The 25,933-nt window shown below is 36.9% G+C and overlaps 1 protein-coding gene across 6 annotated transcripts in view; it reads right to left on the reverse strand.

Moving 5' to 3' along the window:
• Positions 1 to 25,933, reverse strand: part of MAGI2 (membrane associated guanylate kinase, WW and PDZ domain containing 2) — a 1,340,829-nt gene that overhangs the window by 232,875 nt on the left and 1,082,021 nt on the right. For all 6 annotated transcript variants that reach the window (XM_078442525.2, XM_078442526.2, XM_078442524.2 and 3 more), the window contains exon 10: positions 3,926 to 4,564. In XM_078442525.2, the coding sequence (XP_078298651.1) occupies positions 3,926 to 4,564 (639 nt within the window). The remainder of the gene's footprint in view (positions 1 to 3,925; positions 4,565 to 25,933) is intronic.

Consider the following 25,933-nt stretch of genomic DNA (forward strand, 5'->3'; position numbering starts at 1 on the left):
TGTGAAAAGGGAATAAAAAGTTAAAGGATTCACACTACCTGATTTCAAGACTTAATATAAAGCTAAAGTAATCTAAAAAGTATGGCATAACCATATGGGTAAACATACAGAGAATGAAGTCTAGAAATAAAACCTCACATTCATGCTAGTTCATATTTTATTAAGGTGCCAAAGCAATCCAAGAGGAATGGGTAGTTTTTTTTTTTTTTTTCAACAAATGGTTCTAGGACAATACAATATACATATGCAGCAAAATGCATTTAGACCTTTACCTCACACTGTGCACATATGTGATCTTAAAGTGGTCTAAATGCAAGAGCTGAAACTATATCTTTTAAAGGAAGTAGGAAAAAGTTTGTGACCTCAGGTCAGGCAGAGATTACATAGATATAACACCAAAATAATAATCCACATAAGAAAACGTTGATAAATTGGACTTCATCAAAATCTAAAACTTTTGTGCATCAGAAGGAACCATCAAGAAAGTGAAAGGACAAGCCACAGACTGGGAGAAAATATTTGCAAACGATATTATCTTATGAAAGACTTGGAATCATAACTTCTACAACTTAATAAGAAGATAAATAGCCCAGCAAATATTCAGATGGACAAACTATTGAGTAGTCATGCCTTCGAAGAAGATATATGAATACTAACAAACACATGAAAACATGGTAAACACATAAAAAGATCAGAGAAATGTAAATTAAAATCACAAGAAAGGTATCATTATACAGACACTAGAATGACTATAATCAAAAAGCTTGACTATACCAACTAAGGGCAACAATGGGTAGAAACTGGAAACCTCATAAATTGCTAGTGGGAATGTAAAATGGTATAGTCATTTTGGAAAACATTCTGGCAATTTCTTAACAATTTAAACATATACTTGTCATATAACCCAGCAGTATCACTCTTAGGTATCTACTCAAGAAAAATGAGAGTATATGCACACACAAATGTTTTTATCTAAATGTTAACAGCAGAACACCTGAATGGCTCAGTCAATTAAGCGTCTGATTCTTGGTTTCAGCTCAGGTCATGATCTCACAATTAGTGAGTTTTAGCACCATGTTGGGCTCTGCACTGACAGCACAGAACCTGCTTGGGATTCTTTCTCTCCCTCTCTCCCTCTCTCCCTCTGCACCGCACCCCCCAGAATAAATAAACATTAAAAAATAAATGTTCACAACAACATTATAAGTGTTGAAAACTGAAAACAACTCTTTATGTTCATCCACTTGTGAATGGATTTAAAAAATGATAGATCCATACAATGGAATACTGTTCAGTGATAAAAACAAACTACTTACACATGCACCAGTGTGGGTAAACCACAGCAGCATTATGTTGTATAAGAGACTACATTTATAAAAAATTTACAGAAAGGCAAAACTATCCAGAAAGCATATTAGTTAGTGATTTTCTGGGGCTGAGGGAGCTTGAGATGATGTATATTCTAAGGATTACAGTGATTGTTACACAACGTATCATTTTAGCACTTAAAGCGGGTGAATTTTATATTATATGAATTACACAACAATGGTGTGTGTTAAAAATGAATTATACTCTAATAGCCAAGATATTTAGAGCAAGACATTTATATTAAACATACTACAGATATTCATGGATATGCTAGTTATGTATACAAAATTTCTGAAAGTTTCTATTCAAAAAACATGTTTGCCTCTGAGAAAAGACCTGAAAGTCTGGCACAGGAAAGAGAATTACTTTCCATTGTATACCCTCCAACACTGTTAAAAAAAATTACACCATGTATATTATTGCTTTAGAAACTAAAAATCCTAGTAAATGATTAAAACAAACAACCACAGTTCTGATCTAAGGACACAGGCATGCAAATTTGCTCTTTAAGGTCTATACTTATCTGAATGAGGCTATAAGCACTTATGAGTAGTCTATAATAAGATAAAGCCAATTTCATCACAAAACATGGTGTTAGTTCCTAATAATTTCAGACAGCTGAGTGCAAATTGTGGGAATTTGGGGAAACACGAGAGGTTTCTGACTAGAAATACTTTAAGCATCCCTGGGTACTGCATTCCATAAGTGACTGTAGGGGCCACAAAATAAAAAAAAAATTCCTCACCCCCAAACACAAACAAAATGCAAGTAGAATGTAACATGCTGGAGGACCAAATGAGAGGTGAAGAAAATAGGGGGAAAGAAAGAGCAAGAATAGGGTTGTCTAGCAGGGAGCGGGCATTTATACATACATAGATGATTTCAAAATACTTCTTCCTGCTAGGCCAAGTCTTTAAAAAAAAGTCAGTACTTAATGATTTGTACACAAACTTGTTTCTATAAATCATATGCTGGATATAGTGCACAGTGATTTTCAGTATACCTTTTAATATCAAGAACCTGTTACAAAGATTTGCTTTTCAATTGCACGCTATGAAGATACGGCTATTTAATTAAGAATATTGGTTATAATCTTACACAAGCAGTGGTAGAAATGAAAATACACTGTCAATATTTAATTATCAAGATTCAAGTGCTATTTTGTAACAATGCCTTAGGAAGGTCAAATTTAAGACGTCTGCTACCATAATTTCCCTTTTTTAATATAGGAACATAATACTTTGCATCCGTTGCTCAAAAATGCTTAGTATTTGATCTCCATTTTCACACAAGGAATCAATAATGTAAATATTTCCTTGAAGTGGAAACACCTGCAGAGAGGGCCAAATAAATCATAAAAGGTGCTTCTTTTCAAGCTTTGACTGCTTTCATTTGCATTTCAAACCGACAGGGCTTTCATGCTGTTTTTAGTGCTCTGAATAGACAATCACATATGTTTGCCACACGTGTGTTCTTCATGCATGAGTTCCTTGCAGTACTGCCCCTTCTGACCCACCCTTGCTGTAGCTTTGAAGCTCATTTACACTCAACAGACATTTCATGAACACCTATTGTGGGTCATTCGACATGAAGAGCAGGACCACCATTGTATTTTCATCACAATATAACAGATGAGGCTTCTGAGGCTCCTGGACATTAAGTATCCTAAATCCCAGAATTGGTAAGTGGAAAACCAGGACTTAGCTTGAGACTTTTCTTTTATACTCTATTTTCAAGAATCCTCCCTATCTGTAGCCCCTCCCTTCTTTCTCTCCCTAGTTTGACTGATTATTAAGAGCAAAGTAGCACAGAAATGAAGGAGGGGCCTTCTGCGTGGCCCCATTCTCTCCTCCAGAAGGTAGAAAAGAAGAAACACCCAGGGCTCAGAGCTCCTACCATGCTCCTCACTGCTCTGATGTTCATACTTCACCTAGAACACCCAGCCCAGAACTCCAGCCCTAACCCTGTTCCATAACTTTCTTCCCAGGTCATGGAGGGCACCATGAGTAATTATCCATGTGGTAGTGAAAGAAGTGTCCTAAGCATCCCAATTCACAACTCTAAAAAGATTTTTCTGCAACAATCAGTTTCCAGTGGTTCTTATGGGGATTATCAAGACTATACTTGAACTTGGAAAGGGTTGAACTAGCTAGCCTAGAATCCTACGCACAATACAGAATATTGGTTTGGTTGGAAGACTCAGATTTCTTAATTAAGTCAATGGAAACCCAGCCTGAGATTTCTACAATCGGTACATTAATGAACTTTTGGAATACAGCCCACTCATATTTGGGGATTCAATCTTTACCCTCCAAATTCATATTAAGGTAGATTTGTAAGACTGCAAGCACTACGTTTATTGTGTTTAATGTAAAATAGGAGAATACATATTCTAAAAATTAAAAAAAAAACCCATAGCTTCCTGGACTCTTTTCTCTTTTACTTTCTTAGAGTGTGTTCTCATTCAGCTCCAGAGAAACTTCCACTTTTATGATATTATTGTAAAGGTCTTACTATTTTACCTGAATATTTTATTGATGAGCCAGTGTTATCTTACCTCCTCGATGGATAATCAAAGAAGTCTCGCTTCCAATGGGACAGTCCTTAAGTATATCCACTACTTCTGTATGGCTCAGGTTCTGTACATTCTGCTGGTTGATCTCAACAATGAGGTCGCCTTCACACAGGCCAGGGCATCCCTGAATGTCAAGTATTTGTTTCACCCGCTGTCCTGTAGGACTATCGGCAATAGTGAAGCCAAAGCCCTGGGCACCTTTCACAATGGTTAAGGTCATAAGTTCAGCTTGGGTGGCCCCAGATGAAGCCATAGACACATTGTCATCATGGACGGGTGGTGGATACGTGCCATCTAGTTGACCATCCGCTGGCATTGAGTGCAAAGAATGAGGTGGCCGATCTGTTATATCTGGAACTGACTGTGAGGTCCGAGAAATGTATTCCAAATATGTTTCATAGTTATGTCTTCCATTGACCATCACTGGAGGTGGCCTCTCCATTATTGCAAGGGGTGGCACCATGCTGTTAGCAGGATCTTCAGGATCAAAGGGCAAAGGGTAGCCACGACACAACACCAGGTTGACACTTTGACCGATAGGAACAGACTGGAAAAGTTTGACTACATCTGCATGAGTGTGTCCAAGGACACAAACTTCATTAATATAGACAATGACATCACCTGCAAGGAAAAAAGAAAGAGATTGACAACATGAGGTAAGTTCAATTAAAGTTGACATAGAGAAATGGAATTATTTATGAGACTAGTAAAAGAGGCACTGTGTTTCTCAGTAAGCAGTGAGAAAATCAATTAGAATAATATTTAAATTCACCGTAGGTGACTCAAGGTTACAACAGGTCTGCCAACAAATACAATGATCAAATGACGAAAAAAAATCCTATTTGGTTATTCTTGGAGTTCAGAAACAGCTTTGTATTCAGAAAGAAAGGCTCAGGAAGAAAAGTTTAGATGAATTTGTGCCTTGAGGAAGCACACATCCTGTGCTTCTTTTCCATCATTTCCATCTTCAGTGCAATTCAGTTAATAGAATTTTCAAACTACTGAGAAGTGGTAGTCGTAAGTTTTGGATGAAAAAGAAAGCCCCAGTATATATAGAGATAGAGACAGAGACAGAGACAGAGATAGAGATAGAGATAGAGATAGAGACATATAACTTGTCTCAGTCAACTATTTTTCTTTTTTGTGAAAGAGGAAAATATTTTGCCCACTTACTTTCTCCATCTACAGCAAGATGTAATTACAAAGGTTCATGTATACAAGCAAGGTCAAGAACACAGGTTTTGGGACCAGGGATCTGGGTCCGTATCCTGGCTCTAGCTACTTAGCTGATATGTGATATTGGGCAAGGGACTTGCCTGCTTTGAACCACAGTTCTGCGTTTGTAAAGTTGTTGTGAGGAGAAAATAAGATAATGCAGGAAAAGTGCTTGGCATAGTGCCTGACACATGGTGAGTGCCCAAAAATGTGGACCACTATTAATATCACTGTTGCTAAAAAAGGATGGAGGGGATTGGGGACCCTGGCTTTCAAACAGGAGGCTGCCACAGGCTCATCCTTTGATGTTAGATTAATTATATTTCTGTAGATCATTTTTTAAAAGGCATTTGTCCTCTCTCCCCAGTGAACTATAATAGAGTTACAAAAGTCCACTGGTTAGAAGTTAACTTTATGATATTCAAATGCCCTAAATGTTAATTATTCATTATAATGAACTCACTATTCACTATAATGAATAACTCTGGAAAACAATATTTCCTCCTTAAAATGCAGAAAAACATGCTTGTTTGAGATAACTGTTTAAATTTTCAATTATGTATGAATAACAGTTTTATATTTAGACAACTGTTCTATTATGGATTGATATTTTTATCCTTAAAAACCATAATATTTGAGAATTGAACTTGCAAACTGAGATTATGCCTGACTATGCTGAGGAGTATATGAGGGATAAAAAGATCATGGACTGTCAAATGAGTAACTCAGCAGACATTAATTTATCAGGATAATTCTGAAAGGGATAGTGTAAATGGCTAAGGATTTCATTCTGAGATATTCTTGCCCATCAAAATTGCAAACATCAAAAATGAAAAACAGAGTTGAGTTTTCAGAGTTAAATACTTTTCTAGATTTTTTTAGTATCTGATATAAAATTACTCCACTATATGCATTCTCAAATAAATAATTCTATGAATAAAACATTCCTGAGTAAAATACTATCAGCAACATAGACTCAGTTAACACTCCCTCTTCCCGAATGCTAGAGAACTGTGTGAAAGTGCTAAAGATATAAAGACAGAAAAGCCATTTTCTGGGGATCCAGGTTAGGTGTGATTCTAGAAAATGTCACAGACTCTGTGACTGGTGAGATGGAACTTCACTCTTCAAATTATGTCTATCAGAAAGGGTGTTGGTAATGGCTGGGATTTTGGAGCATGATACAGGGCTGAGTTGGGATGATCCTCCTCCCCCTGCTGCTAGGACTCCTCATTAGACCAGGGTGGCCGGGGACCCTGTGACATCATTTTCAACTGGCCTGGTCATCCCAGAGTCCCAGAGAGGTGTCTAATCCAGACAAACTTTTTTTCTTCTCTTTCCTGCCTCTTTGATTTTTAAGTTTTGATAATCTATTTTACACATTAGAAGGTTGAAAGAATAATAACTACCTGTGTACCACCATCCAACTTAATGAAGACAGCACTGCACATATTAGTTATGGCCCTCTAGGTAGCACCCCCCTCCCACTTGTATTCACTTCTTGCCCTTTCCAAAGGTAGTCACTGTCCTGCTTTATTCACATGTACTTTATGCTTTTATGACATATCCAGGTACCTGTAAATAATATTCCTAAATAATATTTAATCCCTAAATAATAATATACCCCCAAATATGGCTTTTCACATTCTAAAAATCATTGGAAATGGAATACATATTAATCTTCTATAATTTCCTTCCAAATGTATTTCTGATGTTTATCTATTTAATACCTTTACCTCTAGTTCATTACTCTTCATTGCAATAGAGGATTGGATGGCTATATCACTCTTTTATTAACATTTATCCATTTTTCTGTTAATGGATGCTGGGGTTTTTGTGAATTTTTGGCTATTTAAGATAATTCTGCTAATAATCTCTTTCCATGGCCCTTGTGAATATAGAGTTTTTCTGAGATATGGACCTTGCCACAGAATTGCTGGGCATAGACCACATGCTTTTTCAACTTCGTTACACAATGGCAAATGGCTCGCAAAATAGGTCAAATAGCTGCACACTCCCATTTTTAGTATATCAAAATTTTCATTGCTCCCTATCTGATGCAATACTTGGCATTCTCAGGCTTAACTTTCATTGATCTAATGGGTGTGATCATGGTTTTAATTTGCATTTCCCAGACTGCTAGTAAGGGTGAGAATTTTTTATATGTTTATTGGCCATTTGGGTTTCCTCTTTAGTACATATCATTTCCTCATTTTTTTCCTATTTGGTTAGTCTTTTACATTTTTTTGTTTTAACACATTGACCGCTCTTCTGCCCATCTCCATTCTGGATCCAGTGTTTTCGGTAGGTTTGGGGGGCTGCACGGTATAGCTGACATTATATGGGGTAGGGTGTCAGAAGACTTTGGTCTGATTTCCAGCTCCCTCACTTAAAATTAGCTGTGTGACTTCCAAAACTAACTTAAATCCTCTGTGACTCAGATTCTTCACAAGTAATGAGGAACAAGAGTAATAGCAACTTCTTGTTCTATGGGAAATAACAAATGAGATCATGCAGGTGACAGGGTTTGTAAGTTGTTATGCAAAGGATGATTGCCATTCCAGTAATTATTATCTGTCCTTGGTTATATCCTTCTCTAAAATCAGGACAGTCCCACCAAGATATTCCCACCATAGTCATAATCAAGACTGAGTATGAGTTTCTGAGTAGGCAGATCAAAGGTAGGAAGGTAACAAATGCCTCTAAGGCTTTCCCTAACTTTAATCACTGTTAACAACTCCCCAGCCCCCCAGCATGCTGTGCCAGAAATTCATAGGAGGAAAGAACTAAGCTCTGACGGTTCCCTGCCAGGTCTAGAGAGTAGTTATTTGAATTATAGTGATTAATGTTATCTATTTTTGAGTTTTAATGTGATCTTGCTATTTAGAAGCAGAATAAGAACTATTTGTGGTTCTTGGTAAGACTGCCTTTTAAAATTTATGGATCTTTTCCGCTCAGAGCAATTTTTCAAGTCATCAAGCAAGCAGTGATAAAGTGATATCTTTACGGCGCTACACAGAAGCTTTCTGAATGTAAAAGATGAGAGGTCAGTTATCACAGGATAAAACTAACAACTTGACAGTACTCAGCTGCTCACTTTAAAAAAATGTATATAGATGCCTAGACATTGTGTCATGCCAAAATTGTTGTAGATGGATTTGTAAGCAAACATTTGCCTGTTCAGATAGAACTAATTGGGTAGGATATTTATAGACTTGCTGTATGAATGTCATTTACATGTTGTGAAATAAAAATATGAGCCACCTGGTATATGCCATCCGATGGTGCCATGCCAAATCCTGGGATAGACTGGGCTTCAGAGCACAGAAAGAGACGTCATTAGGAAAATTGGCTCTAGCTCAAGCCCCGTTGGCCTATTTAAGAGGGAGAATTGGAAAAGAGTCGCTTGATTTCTCCCTCTCTCAATTCATTCTTTTATAAAATGGGAATCAAAATATCTCCTCCATTTCCTTTTTGCCATGGCTACTGTGAGAATGAGATCACCCTTGTGAAAACACTTTTAATTTTACCAAAAAAAGGTTCTTCACAAAAATAAAATGATGCATTTCTTTTGGCAGCCAAGCATGCATTTTCATTGCCATGTTGCCTGCAATGTTACGCTGTTTCTTATATGGCCATTTACTTTAGGCCCTATTGAGGCCAGATGTCTTAGGGCTACTGACCTGGGGCCTATGGGTCAAATTTGATGTGACTGATGAGTTTGGTGTCCCAAATAGGGCTGGTCTCATAAAGACCTGATTCTCAGTTATGAGATTTCAAAGTACAAGTGAAGGAGAATCAGGCTGATGAAGCAGAAGTTTAAAATTGCTGGCCTGTATAAGAATATGTTCCAAGATAACTGGTCTCTCTCTTAGTCATGGAAACCAAAATACAATATTGGATATCTCTTGGGTTCTTCATCATTTTGGATAAAATAGGGCACTTTTCATAGAGCATTGCTTAAAATGGAATTATTTTTGTACCTCTTTCTTCTGCTCCCACATTTGTTGAGTCACTGTAGTATGCCGAAACTTCCTTTTTAGCCTCTGTCACTTACCACCTGCTGTCTACCTTCCTTAACCACCATCTTGGACCAGACTAGACTAACTTACTTCACATTCCATTCACATCCTGTAGTCATGGAAGTTCAAAATACTCAATCTTTAAACGTGTTGGTTAACACTCTTGACCAGTAGGCTTTCCAATTTATTTTTGTTTTCACTACCCTATAAACTTCCATTCTGTGATGCTGGTGTCTTTGCTGCCTACAATCTACAACTTGCTCTATGCCTTTTAGTTGAAGTCTGCTATTCCTCTACCCTCAGGGGCACTTCCTTTCTGTGTGTAACTCCATCTCATCTGATTCATTCCTTCCTCACCTCTTCAAAAATATCTTTCATTATTTTGCTCCGATTGTTACTATCTCATGTTACAATTTCATCTCTTGACTTTATTCTTCTGTGGGAGTTTTCTACCTGTTCTACGTTTCCCCCCACAAAATAAGTAGAGTAATATTACTATGTTGAGAACTCTTTAGGTATTTAGGATAAATTCCTATTGAATAAAGGATAGAAAGGTTTAGTCAGAGGAAAACTGGAGTAGGTTTATTTGCTAACTTTGGAGCCTTCATTGTTTCTAACTTCTGTTTTTCCCAAGTCATCTAAATTTTTGCTGAAAGACAATTCTCACCCACTACTCCCATCCCACCAATTACATGAATTCTGTATTGAAAACTTATTATTTTTTTGAGGTTCCTCTCCAGCTATTAAGATTTAACTGGACTTCCTTTTCTGAATCTTGTGTGTTTGTGTTTTTTATAATAAAAATATATAATTTTACTGTAATAGGAAATTTTATTATAATATTGAAATTCATTTTCATTCTATTCTACAACCCTCCAAAACATAATACATTCTGAAATGTACTTTTGAGGGTGTGATACTCAACACTTCAATTAAATTGTAAATACTCGCCCTTGATATTGTTTATTCTCCCAAATGAAGCATTGTGGTATGTCAGATGGGCAAACGGAATTGAAGCTGGGTCTCCTTGGGTCACTCTTTGAGCAAGTCATTCAACATCTGTTTCCTCATCTATGAAATGGAGATAATGACAGCTGTTCTACCCTACCCTACAGAAAAGAGATGTCTGTGAAAATGTCCTATAAATGGTACAGAACTATTATGATGTTACATATATAAATACATATGTTAAACTTTTAAACAAATAACTGATAACGAGTGGAAAATAAAAACATCTTAAGGATGAGAATAATACAATACAATAGTTCGAATCTTTAAAAGGAACCTGCTGAGGGGGGACTGGGTGGCTTAGTCGGTTGGGCATCCGACTTTGCTCAGGTCATGATCTCGCGGTCCATGAGTTCCAGTCCCTCATCGGGCTCTGTGCTGACAGCTCAGGGCCTGGAGCCTGCTTCGGATTCTGTGTCTCCCTCTCTCTCTGCCCTTCCCCTGCTCATGCTCTCTCTCTCTCTCAAAAATAAATAAATGTTAAAAAGTTTTAAAAGGAACCTGCTGAATTTTATTAAAGTATTTGATAGTTTTTTTGCAGAAATTTGAGAGGACAGATATGTTCATCCATGTGACTGAATACACCATTTCCCATCAAGGAAGACCAGTGACTCATGAAAGTATCCTTGGATTCCTCATTCTTTTCTGGCATATAAATACAATGTGCTGCGGGTGTAGGGATCAGATAGTCTGAACTGTGTGGCAGTGGTGAGAGGTGAGGTGGTAGGTGCAACTTACTACATCCACATGTGTCGGTCTTGGCATAGTCTTAGTAATGTCACAAAGTGAGAAACATCTAGAGAGAAATACCCAAGGAAATAAATGGGCCTTTGTCTTATTTTCTCAGGTTCCTTGATGAATCTGTTATAGGGTTCTATGTCTCTTATTGCCCCAAAGTTTTTCCTTATACCTAAATCTCTCTCTCTCTCTCTCTTTTTTTTTTTTTTGCTTAAAATAAAGACTATTTCCCAGATTTCTGTTGTCATAAGGCAGAAACACCATTCTCTTGGAATAATTTAAAGCAGTTTCTAAAATTCCCAAATGGTCTCTTTAGAGTGATAGTTATAAAAATAGCCATTAATTGGAGGAGATCCCACCTTGGAAATTCTGAACCTTCCATGCTTCTATTGACTTTAAACATCTGTCTTGTAGATAGCATTACTGCAGGAATCCTCCCATTATGCAGAAATGCAAAACAGAAATATTTAGGTTATGAAGGTATGAGAGTCAGTACAAAATGCCTTCATCAGAAAAGGATAGTTTATTAAATCTGATATGCTACATTTTAAATCACATTGTGAATGAAAATGAGGTGAATTCAGCTATAGCACTAACATAAGTCTCCAATAATGAATGTATGAATGTATGTATGTATGTATGTATGTATGTATTTATGTTTTACATTATAAAACCAAGTGTGGCATATGGAGAGAGCACTGACTTAGGAATCAGGAGATTTATGTTCTTATGCCAGTGATGTTAATAATTAGTGGTGTCAGCACATTTCTGGGTCTTAGCCCTCATTTATTCATTAATTTGTTCAGCAAATATTTACTATACTCAACGACTACTATGACTCAGGCACCATGTTATTAAAGGGGAGACTGAACCAGATGATCTCTAAGGTATTTTCTTCATTCTGGAATTCTAAGACACAGGGTCTGGATCTCCCTCTTAGCTAACTCTGCAGTTGGTTCCTTTCTTTGTTTTCCTACTTCCACCACCTGAGGTCAGGGCTTACCATCTCTTGTATGAACTTCTGCAACAGTCTCTTGGCTGGTCTTCCTGATGTCAGCAGGAAAGACAAGAGAAGGAGGAGAGGGAAGCCTAGCATATGCATAATTCAGTGAACCTGTGGGATTACGGAGTTCCCTAATCCCACCCTGTACAGATTTCTAGGAGTACAGGGGATTCCTAATTAACTCCCCCTTCTGGTCAGTATTGGCTCAGGAACCAAGAGAGTGTGAATATTCTGCAGGTCAAGGATACTAGTGTCAGTGGCTGCAAAGCTCAGCTCCTCCTCTATACTTTATTCTCTGATGTTTTTTCTATTTCACGTCCTTCAGTGCCTGTTCACAGGAAGATAATAGAGTCCAAATTCTGTAGCATAGCATATAAGGATCTTATACGTTTTCACCATCTCCTGTCTCTTCCCAACCTATACTGTGTTTCACTTGCCCAAGCTCACAGCCATGCCCCTATACATCCTCTGTTCTTTCCAGCCTCCTGCTTCTCTCCATGCCTTGTCCCCACTAACAAATTCCTAATCACCCTTTGAGGACAGCTTCACCTTTTTGACCATCTTTCTGGCCACCTCCTATTGTGTTGGCTGTTAATTACTTCTCCCTGTGTGGCATTCCTCCTGACAGCTTAGTTCTTCAATCCATTTTAACCACATTAACAGCACCACGAATTTCTCTGACCATAGTGACTACCATTTTAATACATATAATATTTATCTGGCACTTACAAACCCCACCTTACCCAATTCTTCCATAATCTGTATAAAATAGGCATTGTGACCTATACTTTCTTTATACATATGAAAACTGAGCTGAGAAGTTACATAACTTCTCTAAAGTCACACTAATAATTAGGTGAGATTTAGACATTGAATTCAAGACTTCCACACAAATGTTAAGAATTTCAAATCATCTGGGACAAGTGTTGACTCAGGCATTCTTTTGTGTACCTCAAATCATATCAGTAGGAACACTGGGTAAAATATCTTTAATTCCTGAATATGAAAATTGAGAAATGAACTGCAATATTCTTTTAATTAGTTAAGTTAATGGAGGAAAGCGGTGAAGCAAATAATTGCAAACAGGGGAATCTATTGCAATCGCTCAGTCAGCTTCCTGTGGTCCCTTCAAAAAAGCTGCCTGGAAGAAGGCTTTGAGGATGCTGAGGCCGAGGGGTGATAGGGCACTGAAACTCCCCAAACTCAGTAACCATCGTGAAACATAAGCTCTACTAGAAATTATTTCAATAGCTGTGTGATCTTGAGCAAGCAGTTTCACTTTCTTTTCTTTCCTTTTTTTTTAAGGTTTACTTATTCTTGAGAGAGAGAGACAGAGTGCGAGCCCGGAGGGGGCAGGGGAGGAAGGGGGCAGGGTTGGGGGAGGATGGGCACAGAGAGAGGGAGACACAGAATCTGAAGCAGGCTCCAGGCTCTGAACTGTCAGCACAGAGCCCCGATGTGGAGCTCAAACTCACAAACCACAAGATCATGACCTGAGCTGAAGTCCGTCACTTAACCTACTGAGCTACCCAGGCGCCGGAGCAGTTTCACTTTCTGTAGTCTAGTTTCTGTTCATGTTAAATGTAAAAGTCAGAAAGCATCATGTCTAAGGTGCAGCCTGGGGATTATCTACATCTTGTGAGAATATGAAAAGCTCTCCTACTGCCCTCCCATAAGGTACTGGGAAACTTCTGTGGCACCATTAAACAGGTAAATGACAAGCTTCTGGGGGCCTACCCCAAGGTTCCAACAGCAGCCAGTGATTCCAACACTCTAACTATAGGCAGAAGGATACCAAGATGTTAGCATGGCCACTTATTTCTCAAAAGAATGAAAGACTTCTTAATCCACATTTTATAATGTCATCTGTGTGACCCGGTGCAGATGCCTAATTAAAAGCTTGGTTGAAAAAAAATTATGCCTAATCAGCACACATCCAACAATTATTCCCTGGCAGATGTGAATTAGTCCAGTGAGCTATTTACATTTCCTTTGTGTTTGGCATTGTGTGGTAAGATCTATTTAAATACTTGCATTTTACTTTGTTAGAGAGGAGAAAGAAAAGAGAAATTTAAAAGCATTGATTATTTGCTGATTTGGCAAAGATGAAACAACTCTTCAGATTAAAACTATAAGTAAAGGCACAAAAAGAAAGCACAAAAGACTGGTTTTTGCAAAGCTCCAAAGAGCAGAGGCTTTCTAAATAGCTTTCTCACTTTAATTCAGTAACATGAAATGGTCAATGAATCTGTCATTTCTCTAAAACAATGTAATGAATTTTAAACAAACACAAAAAAGACCAACATGTTATCAGAGGAATCCTGTAAAATGAAAATTGGTTCTTGCATTGAAAGGGAACTTACGATTTCACTGAAGAAAATAAAAATGAAAGAATTTAAAAATCTATATTAAAACCTTGGCAAGATGAAAGTTTATGAAAGCAAGATAAAAATGAAGTTTCCTTGTCCTCTCCTGTGTGTTATAGATACAGATGAGGGCAGAGGCATCAAAGAAATATGCTCAATCAACACACAACCCTCCATGAAAACTCAAACTACAGAAGTACCTTGAAAAGAAGAGCAATTTCATATGAATGGCAAGCAACTCGCATGCTTACTTTCAAATAGCATTAACCATAGACCTCAAAGAGTATGGTTCTTTTTTACATAAGTGGCTCCTAGGGGTCAACATGGCATGATCATCACTACCTTCTGAACTTACTCCAACACAGTATCAAATGGCTGTAAAGCTTCCCCTGAACTGATGGGGGACAGCTGGCTGGGGGGAGCCAGGAACTGTTTGTGGACCTGTTTTCCAACAGTTTACTCAACCCACGATTGTGGATTGCAAGCCATTCTGACTGAGCAAGAAAAATGAACATCAAGGAGAGATGAAAAGGACCAGTGGATCCATTTCATTCAGACCACTGCCTCCTGCCCAACGGTTTCTAAGTGTTTGCTACCAACATGCACTTTTAAGAAAGGTAGAAGCAGTGTTTTTTTAGTTGGAGGAAAGTGGAATTTAGTTTTTGATACTGTGAAATTGGTACTAGAATAGGGGGGAATAACTATTTCAAGATGCCAGAGAACATTTTGCAAACTTGTTCCCTTGAATTACTTTTGGAAAAAAAAAAAGACTATCTGTTCCTGTGTGAGCTGGGTACTGTCTTGAGCATCCAGACTGAAGATAGAGGATGTCAATTTTGGGGCTGCTCGGCCAAGGAACTCTCACCCCTAGATCTTTATCACCCTGTATGGTATTTCTGGAAAGTGCTTTGACTGGTGCTTCCACTGCAAGCCAATCAACAATCCCTAACTGATACTGTAACATTAGATTATGTTGATCTACTCCTTCACTCCCTTCACGTGAACAATTGCAGAGCCCCTGCTGCCTTGCTGAAACGAGGGCTGCCAGAATATTCCTCCCATATGGACTTCTGAACTGGTGCAGCATTAAGTTGCCGAGCTTCATAAAATGGCTGGCAGAAAGAACAAATGTGCCATGCTAAAAATGTGACTGTATATTGCATACACACGGGTCCAAGGCTTGGTGAGAGAGCCTTCTAACTTGTTAAGAGGAAAACAGACTTGGCAGATGTGAATCTTCACTGACAGACTCTGATCGTTCAAACTTGGACACTTTTATTTCCAATTTCAGTTTCTGAAAGAGCAATATTTTATACAAGTATCAAAAAGTCAGTCTGCTCATCGGGCCATATACACCAAAGATTGTCAATTGAAAACCCTCAAACACATGGAAAAGGGGAAGAAACATTTTTCTCTTGGCTGCACTAAAATTTTGGAATCCAGAGAAAGATGGTTACTATCTCTTTGATTTAGGAGAAGAGAAAGGGAAATCAATATGGTCTTTTATAATATCAGACATCCAAGACTTCCTCCATAAGGGTATGGTACCTTCCCACGACCCCCTCTACGCCATACATTGTACACAGATTGTTTTGGGGATGAATAATGTCACTAGTCTATGAGTTTCAGGGAAATATGCAGCAATTTCCCTGCAGATAATGGAGATTATTCTATTCTCAGATGCAGCAGACAAATGCACAGAGAAAAACAATATAATCCCCTGCTGTTCCCAATGTTACAATTATTATACTAAAACTGATTGGAATAAGTTAGTGGAGAATCATCCTGGAAGATCTTAAACTGTCCCTCCTTCTATCACTCCCACTGAACATATATCTACATGAATAGATCCACGTGTCTATGTTATATCACTCATCGCTCACTGAAGGGTTACAGTACATTTTGTATTCCAGCCAAATATAATTAACAATAAAGACAAAACAATGAAAATTTCTTGCTTTCTAAACCCAAATCTAGTAATAATTTTATAATTATACTATCAGCACTTTATATTTCAAGTTCTTGCAAACCAGACTAAAATGCAAGAGTCATAACCATATAGTCCCAGATTAATCAATCGAAAAGTAAAAGTTTTACATAGTCTCTTGATTTTTTTTTTTTTTGGTTTAGATAATGCAAAAATAGTCCATTAAATCCTTTCTACTGAAAATATGCATGGTTGGAAGTCACAGAGCAATGACTAAATTGGCTAATAACAATAGCTACTATTTATGTGCTAAGAATAATAAAACCGTGTGCCCCAAATTCCACCAAGCACTTTAGAGACTTAGTCTCATTTAATCCTTGAAATAACCTGGTGGAGAATATACTAACTTTGTTTTGTAGAAGTCGTCATAGCTTAGCAAAACTAAGTACCACAGTTGCAAAATATCAGAGCTGCCTCAGTCTCTATCATGTTTGGTGTTACTTTCAGGCCAGTGTGCTAACTATATGCATTCTCGGTTATATAAATTTATGAAATTTCAAGATTCATTTCATCGATTTATTTGGCATTTCTTAAGACTTAGACTACAAGTTAATCATTTGGAATTTTGTTTACCCAATTTCACATTTTGACTGCCTGAATTGAACACCTATTTTGGCATAATGTAAACATATGCGATATTTTATCATGACATACCAGTCCAGTTTTTATGCACAACTTGTAGCCTACATGAAGAAATCAAAATGATAGAATTATCTATATCTGAATGGGCTGACCAGGTGCCCAAGGGTAAAGGAAGTAAATCAAAACAAAATGTGGACAAAATGCCAAGCTACAAAAGAGCACCATTGGGAATACAACTTTGAGGTCATAAACATCTAATAAATACAGGAAAAAAAAAAACAAAAAACAAAAAATAGTATATGAGATGCTTAAGCTTTGAAAATCTGGCTTTCATAAATCCTAAAAGGCTGAACTACTAGGAACAGGACTATGTATTCCAATTAACTGAAATCAGGGTTGATAATTTGAATGGACCCAAGTATGGGAGGGGCAATTAGCTCATTAGCTAACTGTAAAGCATCAGTTTCCTTAGGTCTAGAACACAGGGAACAGATATTTAGTTGTTATTTTTTTTGTACATTGTATTTTCAATTTTAGTTACACAGACATGCTAACTTTTCTACATAAACAATAATCAATGATGGCTGAAGGCATGTAATTGTAAACCATTTCCATTTTGACTTCTACTCAGGAAACTGACACAGAGAAAGCATGAAGTTACACTTGATATCCATAATTACTGGCTTATGGAAGCAAGAGATCTAAGGATTTAGTCAATGAATAATATAAAAATACAGTCAGGAGATCATAAATATTTATTACTACATCAAAAGTCTGCTAGTCAATCTTTCAATAATTCCTTCAGCATAAAATACTTGAGTCAGGATATTGGAAAAATATTAATTAAAATTCAGACTTAGCTCTGAAAAGATGGGAAATAAGAACTATATAAAATATTTTCTGCTACAAACTGTTTTATCTAATTTTTGTCTTGGTTTTATTTTTCCCTATGGGTTTGATTGTAGGTTCTTAAGTTTATTCACCTATTAAATTTGCAATTATCATGTTAAGTCTGACAAGACATTTACCTGCTTTGTGAAGAAGGATTAAAGCTAAGAGGCAGAATTTTGTTTTTTGTAAAGGCAAACTGAATACAAAAATAAACTTCAGTACCTATTTTACTTAATTAAATGCTTTTCTTTGTTCAGCAAAAATGTTCTCATAAATTCTTTACTATTTTTTTTTAAGTCTGGAAAGATGCACTAACACTATTTTTAACTGTAACTTTACTAATTATGGTTGATTAAATCAGTATGTGAAGAACATAATTATAGTTATGACATATCTTGCAAATTTTACATATACAAAATATCTTTATTTTTGATATCTTAAAAACTAGAGAAATGTTTAAAATGTTAGCTTTGTTATCTGTAAGAATCATTGGCATAAGTGAAAATTCATGGTAGGAGGAAGGTAAGTAATGATTTGTAAATTCTACTAGATGGGGATGCTTGCAAACACAGAGGTGAGAGGCTACAGATAAAAGTTTTGGAGCCATGATCATAGGAACCTAGGTCCTAAGCTTTCACTTCTGATTTCTTTTGTTATTTCTCTATGGATTTTGTATTTAAAATGATTTCCAACCTCAATTCTTTAAAAAATTTTTTTTAATGTTTATTTATTTTTTGGGAGAGAGAGAGAGAGAGAGAGCGAGTAGGGAGGGGCAGAGAGAGAGGGAGACACAGAATCTGAAGCAGGCTCCAGGCTTTGAGCTTTCAGCACAGAACCCGATGTGGGCTCGAACCTGTGAACCATGAGATCATGACCTGTGCCAAAGTCACTGCTCAACTGACTGAGCCACTCAGGTGCCCAAATCTCAATTCTTTTATTCGGCAGCAATTAGTTAGTTCTTCTATTTTCAGTAACTTAACTATTAATTAGAGTTTTACATCAGCATGGGTTAACCAGTGTAACTCACATCAGGTTAATGTATTTTTAATCATAATACAATAATTTTGACATTTTAGTATGCATTCAATAAATATTTATGTGGTCCCTACTATGTGCTCTGAGAAGGGCCCAGCAGATACAAAGATGCATAAGACTTAGTCCCTAACCTTAAAATACTATTAACTGTAACTCAAAGTGGCAAGGAAAACTAGCATATAGTTACTACAGATAAATGCATGATTCTTTTTCAGTATTTCAGTGAAATTTTAAAAATAAGTGGTGCTTATTAATAAGCAGTGCTCACCAAGGTACCAAACAAAACAAAATTTTAAAAAATGAGAAAAATGCATATCCTTTCTCTTTGGAGTAATGTAGAAAACAGCTATCCTCATTTCTCATTTATCTAGTGGGCATCTAGTACAGCATCGACACAGAGTAAGGGATCAAGGACATTTGCTGAAGGCAAAGATTTGTAGCCATGCAATATCTTAAACTATGAGCTATCCAAAGAAGAGCTATCTAAAAGTGCAGTGAATTTGGGAAACAGTGTTAGATGGGGAGGGGTACTTTCAGGGAAGTACCGATTGAGGAGGATGAAGATTGGGGTGGTGGTCAGTGACTGGGACAAGGAAAGACAAGGGAAGTGGTCTCATACTTATTAGTTGACTTTTGCTCTTTTACTTACTTAATACAGCATAAACCTTGCACAAAAATCACATTCTTTGGATTGATCATAGTTCTTCAGTTGTGGGATTATTTTCCTATGGACTCAAATTGTGCCCTCACACATCTCGGTTAAACACAAAGATACAGCTCAGGTCAGGATAATTTAGATTAGATACACCCAAAAAGTATTTGCCTAGGGGATGGTTACAGGCATCTCAAATAGATAAACTGGTTTGTAAGGCTTTGTGGGTAAATTGTGACAGACCATGCTGTATACTGTGTGTGTATGTGTGCATATTTATATTTGAATTCTCCTATTCTCTCACTGTTTTAGACACAGTCTTAATTACCTGTTAAATGTTACACATTTATTTCATCGTGCAATCGAGACATTTATTTAATGTTGGGTTAACCTGGTTATTTTCCGATGAAAGATGAAAAATCATTGTTCCTGAGTTTTAGCATGCAGAAAAGGTTATATTTTTCATTAATTTCCCCTATTTATGGTCTGCTAACATGAATTAAATACAATAACTAGTCATTGGCTTTTAAAATATCACTTTAACTGAAGTCTTTTGGGTTACTCTGTTGAAACAGATTTATTGCTATTAGGCCTATTACAGATGCTATGAGCTATATATAGCAATAACCACTTTGGAAGAGACATGTATTCCATAGAAGACTCTGATCTATTATTTAATCAATTATGTCAGTAAAGCTCAACCTGGACCATGATTCTATAAAATAATTGCATAGCCATTCTTTCCCCTGTGAACAGGAGGGTATAGCTTTTATACAATTTAAAATATCCTGTCAGAGAAAATACAAAATTTAAAGTCATTTATTACAGACATGACATGCTAATGAGAACATTTAAAAGCAGTGGTCAGGCAACTCAGCCACCATGCACTTCATAATTTATAGGTATATTTTATTTATTCAGGTTAATAAAGGATGTGTTTGACATATTATCAGACTGACCTTGTTTCTTGGCAAATACCGTCTTAAAGTCTCCAGAGCTAATTCCATTGCCAGACATTCCTTTCAAGGACGGCTTGTTATTATTCTCTTGGAAACAATTAACAGACTGTCGTGCAGAATAACATGTACTTTGTCCTGAAATTCTTTATTGAAAAAGGCCCCCCAAACAAAGTGGTTTCAAACTTTGACTCTTGAGACTCTTAATTTGAGAACTTTTTTCTGTACTTAAGTTTTAGAATATTCAAATATTGTGCTGACACATTGGGCTGAGCAAGCCATTTTAAAAGGAAATGTAGATCGTATCTTAAGTTAGAGCTAAGATTCAGCTTAACTTTCTACATTATTTCCATTGATGTCTACTTTACTGGACAATGAGATCTGATGCTCAATTTGACATGAGTATCAGTGCAATCATCATAAAAGATGCACTTTGTTTAATATTTAGGATTTATTAAGGCTGCAAATCAAACAGAGGTATTACAGATTTTCATTTTTTTTTATCAACAAGGCTTAAAATCAACAGGATTTTCTAGCTAACTATTCTAATTGATCTAGTTTTATCAAATCATTACACATTATTTTATTTTAGAATATAATTTCATTTAGGTCATAAAATCCTATTAAAGGGATTATTATAAAATGAATTTATTTAGTACTTAAGCACAGAGCTTGATTAGGAATTGTGTACAGAAAATTATATATCGCAAAGTCCCTCTTTTCTAAAGTGTGTAGTCAAAAGCAAAGGTCAGCAAACATTTTTCTGGGAAAAGCCAGAAAGTAAATATTTCTGGCTTAAAAGCTATGTGATCTCTGTAGCAGATACTCAGCTCTGCCATTATAGCACAAAACCAGTCACAGACAATATATAAACAAATGAGTTTTGTTGTTGCCATAAAACTTACAAAAACAGGCAGTGGGCAGAATTGCCCAGGTTGTCATAGATTGCCAAACTTTGTCCCAAAGGAAGGTCATGGCACAGTACAGCATTACTCACTGGCCTTTGGAAACAGTTTGCGTACTCCAGGTGGTATCAGAATCAAGACAGGGAAAATTAAAGCTAGAGAGTGTCAACTACTAAATAGGTTTAAGTCTCCAGGACACTAATTTTATTATACAGTTGTTCCAGCACCATCATATACACTCTGTCTAATACTTTTCCACATACTATATTTTATAAGGATAATTATTATGCCTATTTGATAGAATAGATATTTTATAGAATAGGTAAATTGTTTTGAGCAATGATTGTTGCTCAAAGCAGTTAAATGGTACCAGACTCATATCTTGTGATTCCAAGTATTCCAAATTTATTCTTCTGAAAGAACTCACCATGAGAATTCTTTAAGAAATGAGAGTGAATGGGAGAAATCTTAGAAAATGAAGTCCAGGCAGTTGGCCCATTTTTTTTAAAAGGAAAAAGTGTTTCTAGAAATCATAAATAGGCAAGTAAAATTTGTTGCTCATTTAGAACAGATTATTAGAAAAACTGTGCATGAGCCTTAGAAAAGAAATGGATAATTGCTAGCAGCCAGGATGGGTTGACTAAAAATTAGTTTTCTTTTTTTTTTAAATTTTTAATGTTTATTTGAGAGAGATAAGAGAAAGAGAGAGAGAGAGAGACAGAGAGACAGAGAGAGACAGCAGGGGAGGGGCAGAGAGGGAGACACAGAATCAGAAGCAAGCTCCAGACTCTGAGCTGTAGCACAGAGCCCGATGCGGGGCTTGAACTCACAAACCGTGAGATCATGACCTAGCCGAAGTTGGAGGCTTGACCAACTGAGCCAACCAGGTGCCCTAGTTATTCTCATATAACCTGATTTCTTCTATGATATGAAGTTATTAGGACAGTTCCACAGACATGGAGCATTATGAGTTAGTAAGACATTTAACAAAAAATCGACGGAAATAAGTTGGAGAAATATAGCCTGGAAAATACCTCAGGATAGTCTATGCTTGTTGATTTTTAAAAACACTTTATTGAGGTACAACTGACATATAAAAAGTGGTACATATTTAATGTATACAAGTTGATAAGTTTGGAGATAACGATGCATCTGTGAAACCATCCTCACAATCTGTGCCATAGACATATTCATCATCTCCAAAAGTTTTCTCCTTATTTTTTTTTGTGTACAGAAAATTATTTGTTATTATTTCTTTTGTGATAAGAACATTTAACATAAGTTCTACTCTTTCAGCAAATTTTAAGTATATAATATGGTATCGTTAATTATAGGTTCTATGCTCTATAGTAGACCTCATTTGGTATAACTAGAACTTTGAATGCTTTGACTAATACGTCTCCATTTTCCCCTCTCTCCAGCCCTGACAACCACCATTTCTAGTTTTTGAATAGCAGAACCCACATAAATTGATAAATGGATTAACATTGCCATGCCATTGGATGGACTCTAAGTGTGACTGAATTTAATACGTGTGTGTATCTCTCTCTCTATCAACATATCATACATGAATGAATAATAAGAAATATGTCCATTAAATATATAAATTATAAACCTGGGAGAAATCAATAAAAATTAGAAAGGATCTTAGATTTGACAATGCAGACTAAAACTGGCAGATAAAATTTTATAGTTATAGGTATAAAAAAGTTGAGTTTATATTCCAAAAAAAATGAAAAGGAGTAGAAAAAATGACACCCTCGAAGGATGTCAGATAAAGGTCACAAGGAAGAAGATTTTGATTTAATTTAAAAAAGAACATTGACCAGTTATGACTCTGCCATTTTGGGAGAAACTGTCTCAAGTAGCAGAATGGTGGGAAAAACCTCAGAGCTTTAGAGCAGTGCTTCTCAACCTTTAAAGTTCACACAAATCACCTGGAGATCTTGTTAAAAAGCAAATTGTGATCCAGTCATTCTGGAGGTGGGACTTGAGATTCTGTATTTTTTAAGTTTGTTTGTTTATTTACTTATTTATTTTTGAGAGAGAGAAAAAGAGAGACAGAGAGAATTCTAACCAGGTTCTGCACTGTCAGCACAGACCCCAATGCAGGGCTTGATCCCACAAACTGCGAGATTTTGACTGAGCCAAGATCAAAAGTTGGACGCTTAGTTGACTGAGCCACCCAGGCACCCTGGAATTCTGTTTTTCTAACAAGCTCCAGAGATGCCACTGTTGTGGTCCATGACTGTCCACATTTTGCATATGGCATAAGGCTTTTAGGAATGGACTTCGGAGTCCTACAGACCTGGATCCACCACCTGCTGCTGAATGTCCTTGGAACTTATTCAATGTCCCAATCAAATCTTTGTAATCTATTTAAGTGGAGATAATAATACCTATATCTCACAGGACTCTTGTGAGGATTAACTAAGACTATACATGTTGGCACACAGTGAGTACTTAATAGGTTTCAATTTCCTTTCTGCTATCACTTCCTCATTATTAGTGATATATGAACTGAGGTGGGACGACCACCTTTCAAGAGTTCTGAAAGATATTCCTACATTTTGCAGTCTCTTATAGACAATATATTATAAGTTATAAAAGTTGAAGTTCAGTGGCTCTTCCCTGTTCTTTTCTGGCTTTAGCTCTAAAGAAGACATACACAAATTTGGTCTCCACTATTAACTGCCACTTCACTCACCACCACCTCCCCATTCCCCTACCTCACTGAAATTTGTCTTTGTGAAGGGGGTATCTGAGAATTGACCATAAGGCAATGGCCTCTGGTTTAACTAGAGGAGCTATTTCCCTCTCTACAAAGGAGATAGCTACCCCCAAATCACGTCGACTAACTGCTCCTGCTGCATCATGTATTGGAGCTACCCAAGAGATCATTCTGCTTCCAGCTTAGATTCCCAGAAGCCACTCTGAAGCCTGCCAAGTCACCATTTTTCAGCTGGTGTTTAGAACTGCTGTTGGGTTTGATGTCTCCTTCAGGTGTCCTGCTTTCCAGTATTTAATCTCTCTATTGATAGTAGTTAAGCACTGTCTCAGATAATGACAGCTTCTGCCATTGGAGCCAATAGAGCAAGAAATTTTGTCTGTATCGTGTTTGTGCTCACTTAAACTACAACCATAGCCTCGGTGGAACATTCTGGATATGGACACACACACACACACACACACACACACACACACACAGTGACTGACTTTTTACCCACTCAAAGGGATGCACAAGGGTCAGGGACTGTGGGTCAGGCTCCCTTTGGCTGCCTCATGCCTATCAATTTGGGCTCATCAGCTCCTACCTGGCTTCTCTCTTCTTCCTTTCCTAGCTGCAGCTAAGATGCCCTGAAGTCATTTAATTTAGGCTATAACTCACCTGGTTGCTGCGGTTTCAAGCCTGATGTTCATCCTGGACTCTCCTGCTGACTAAATGTCCTTTTTAAGAACCAGTTTCTAGTTCTCTTTTGACATTTTAAAACTGAAAAACAGCCAATTCTATTTTAAAATAATTAGATAACTGTGCAGTTTTATCTTTAAATTGCTATCCAGTCTAGGCTGCTCTATTACTAGGAACTTTTGACAAACACTCCTTTATTCATGTGTCTCCCTCTCCCTGCATCCCCTGCTCAGTGTTTGGGCTAGGGCAAGTGCACCTCCCCTTTTCCTGACAATCCTTCATTTCCTGTCTGGAAAAGCTTGTCAGGCTTATTTGGCCAGAAGTCAATGAAATGTATTTGTCAGTCTTTAGCTGAACTTCCAAAATGGTGTAGTCTCTTGATGTATCCTTTCTCCAGTGGATTCATGCATGGTTTTATAGGGAAAGGGGATAACACAGTTTCCTGAGCTATGATCACTAGCTCAGGACATGAGTTATAATTTGACTCAAATTGTGGTTTGGTCATCAGTGGAGAAATGTGGCTGCTTGTCATCAAAATGGGAGCAGAAGCAATCATATGTTTGTGCACTAACTATAGGACCTTGGTTATATGGTAGAAGGATCTTCTTACTTCCCCCCAAAACTACTATTGCTTGAATTAATGGCCAGGAATGTATGGTTCTGAATTCCACTGCAGAAATAAGTACAGAAAATACACACTAAGAATAAAATGGTTTACAATTTTCAAAAGCACACTTTGCAGTTTAAATTCTGATAGATATGCGCTAGATGCTGGAGAAATAAACAAGTTTTGACCAACTGGCTACGGACACTCATAAGGGTTTAATAGCTTGCAAGTAACTCTGACAATTTACAAGATAGCTTTTATGAGCGAGGGCAAAATTAATTCACTGAAACCATTCTTTCCAGTGCATGATTCTACACAGAGATGTTTAGTGACACTTGGATTCCAACAATATCAAAACCTTGCAAGTTAGAAACTGTTAGCCATAGGGGCAGAATAGAACTTTTAATTTATTCTTAGAATGTTTTTTGGATCCTTAGATTTTTGGTAAACTGGTTTTGTAATCTTGGTGAATTATTTCACCTTTCTGAGTCTCCATTTCAATAAAAGAACAGCACAATTTTTTGAGGGCCTACTATTTGCCAGTCATTTTGCTGGTACTGACGATAACAAAAATAGATGATGCTTCCTTTATCCTTGTTATATGTTAGGCATTG

The sequence above is a fragment of the Panthera onca genome, chromosome A2 (assembly GCF_046562875.1).
Source record: "Panthera onca isolate mPanOnc1 chromosome A2, mPanOnc1 haplotype 2, whole genome shotgun sequence".
Classification (NCBI taxonomy): domain Eukaryota; kingdom Metazoa; phylum Chordata; class Mammalia; order Carnivora; family Felidae; genus Panthera; species Panthera onca.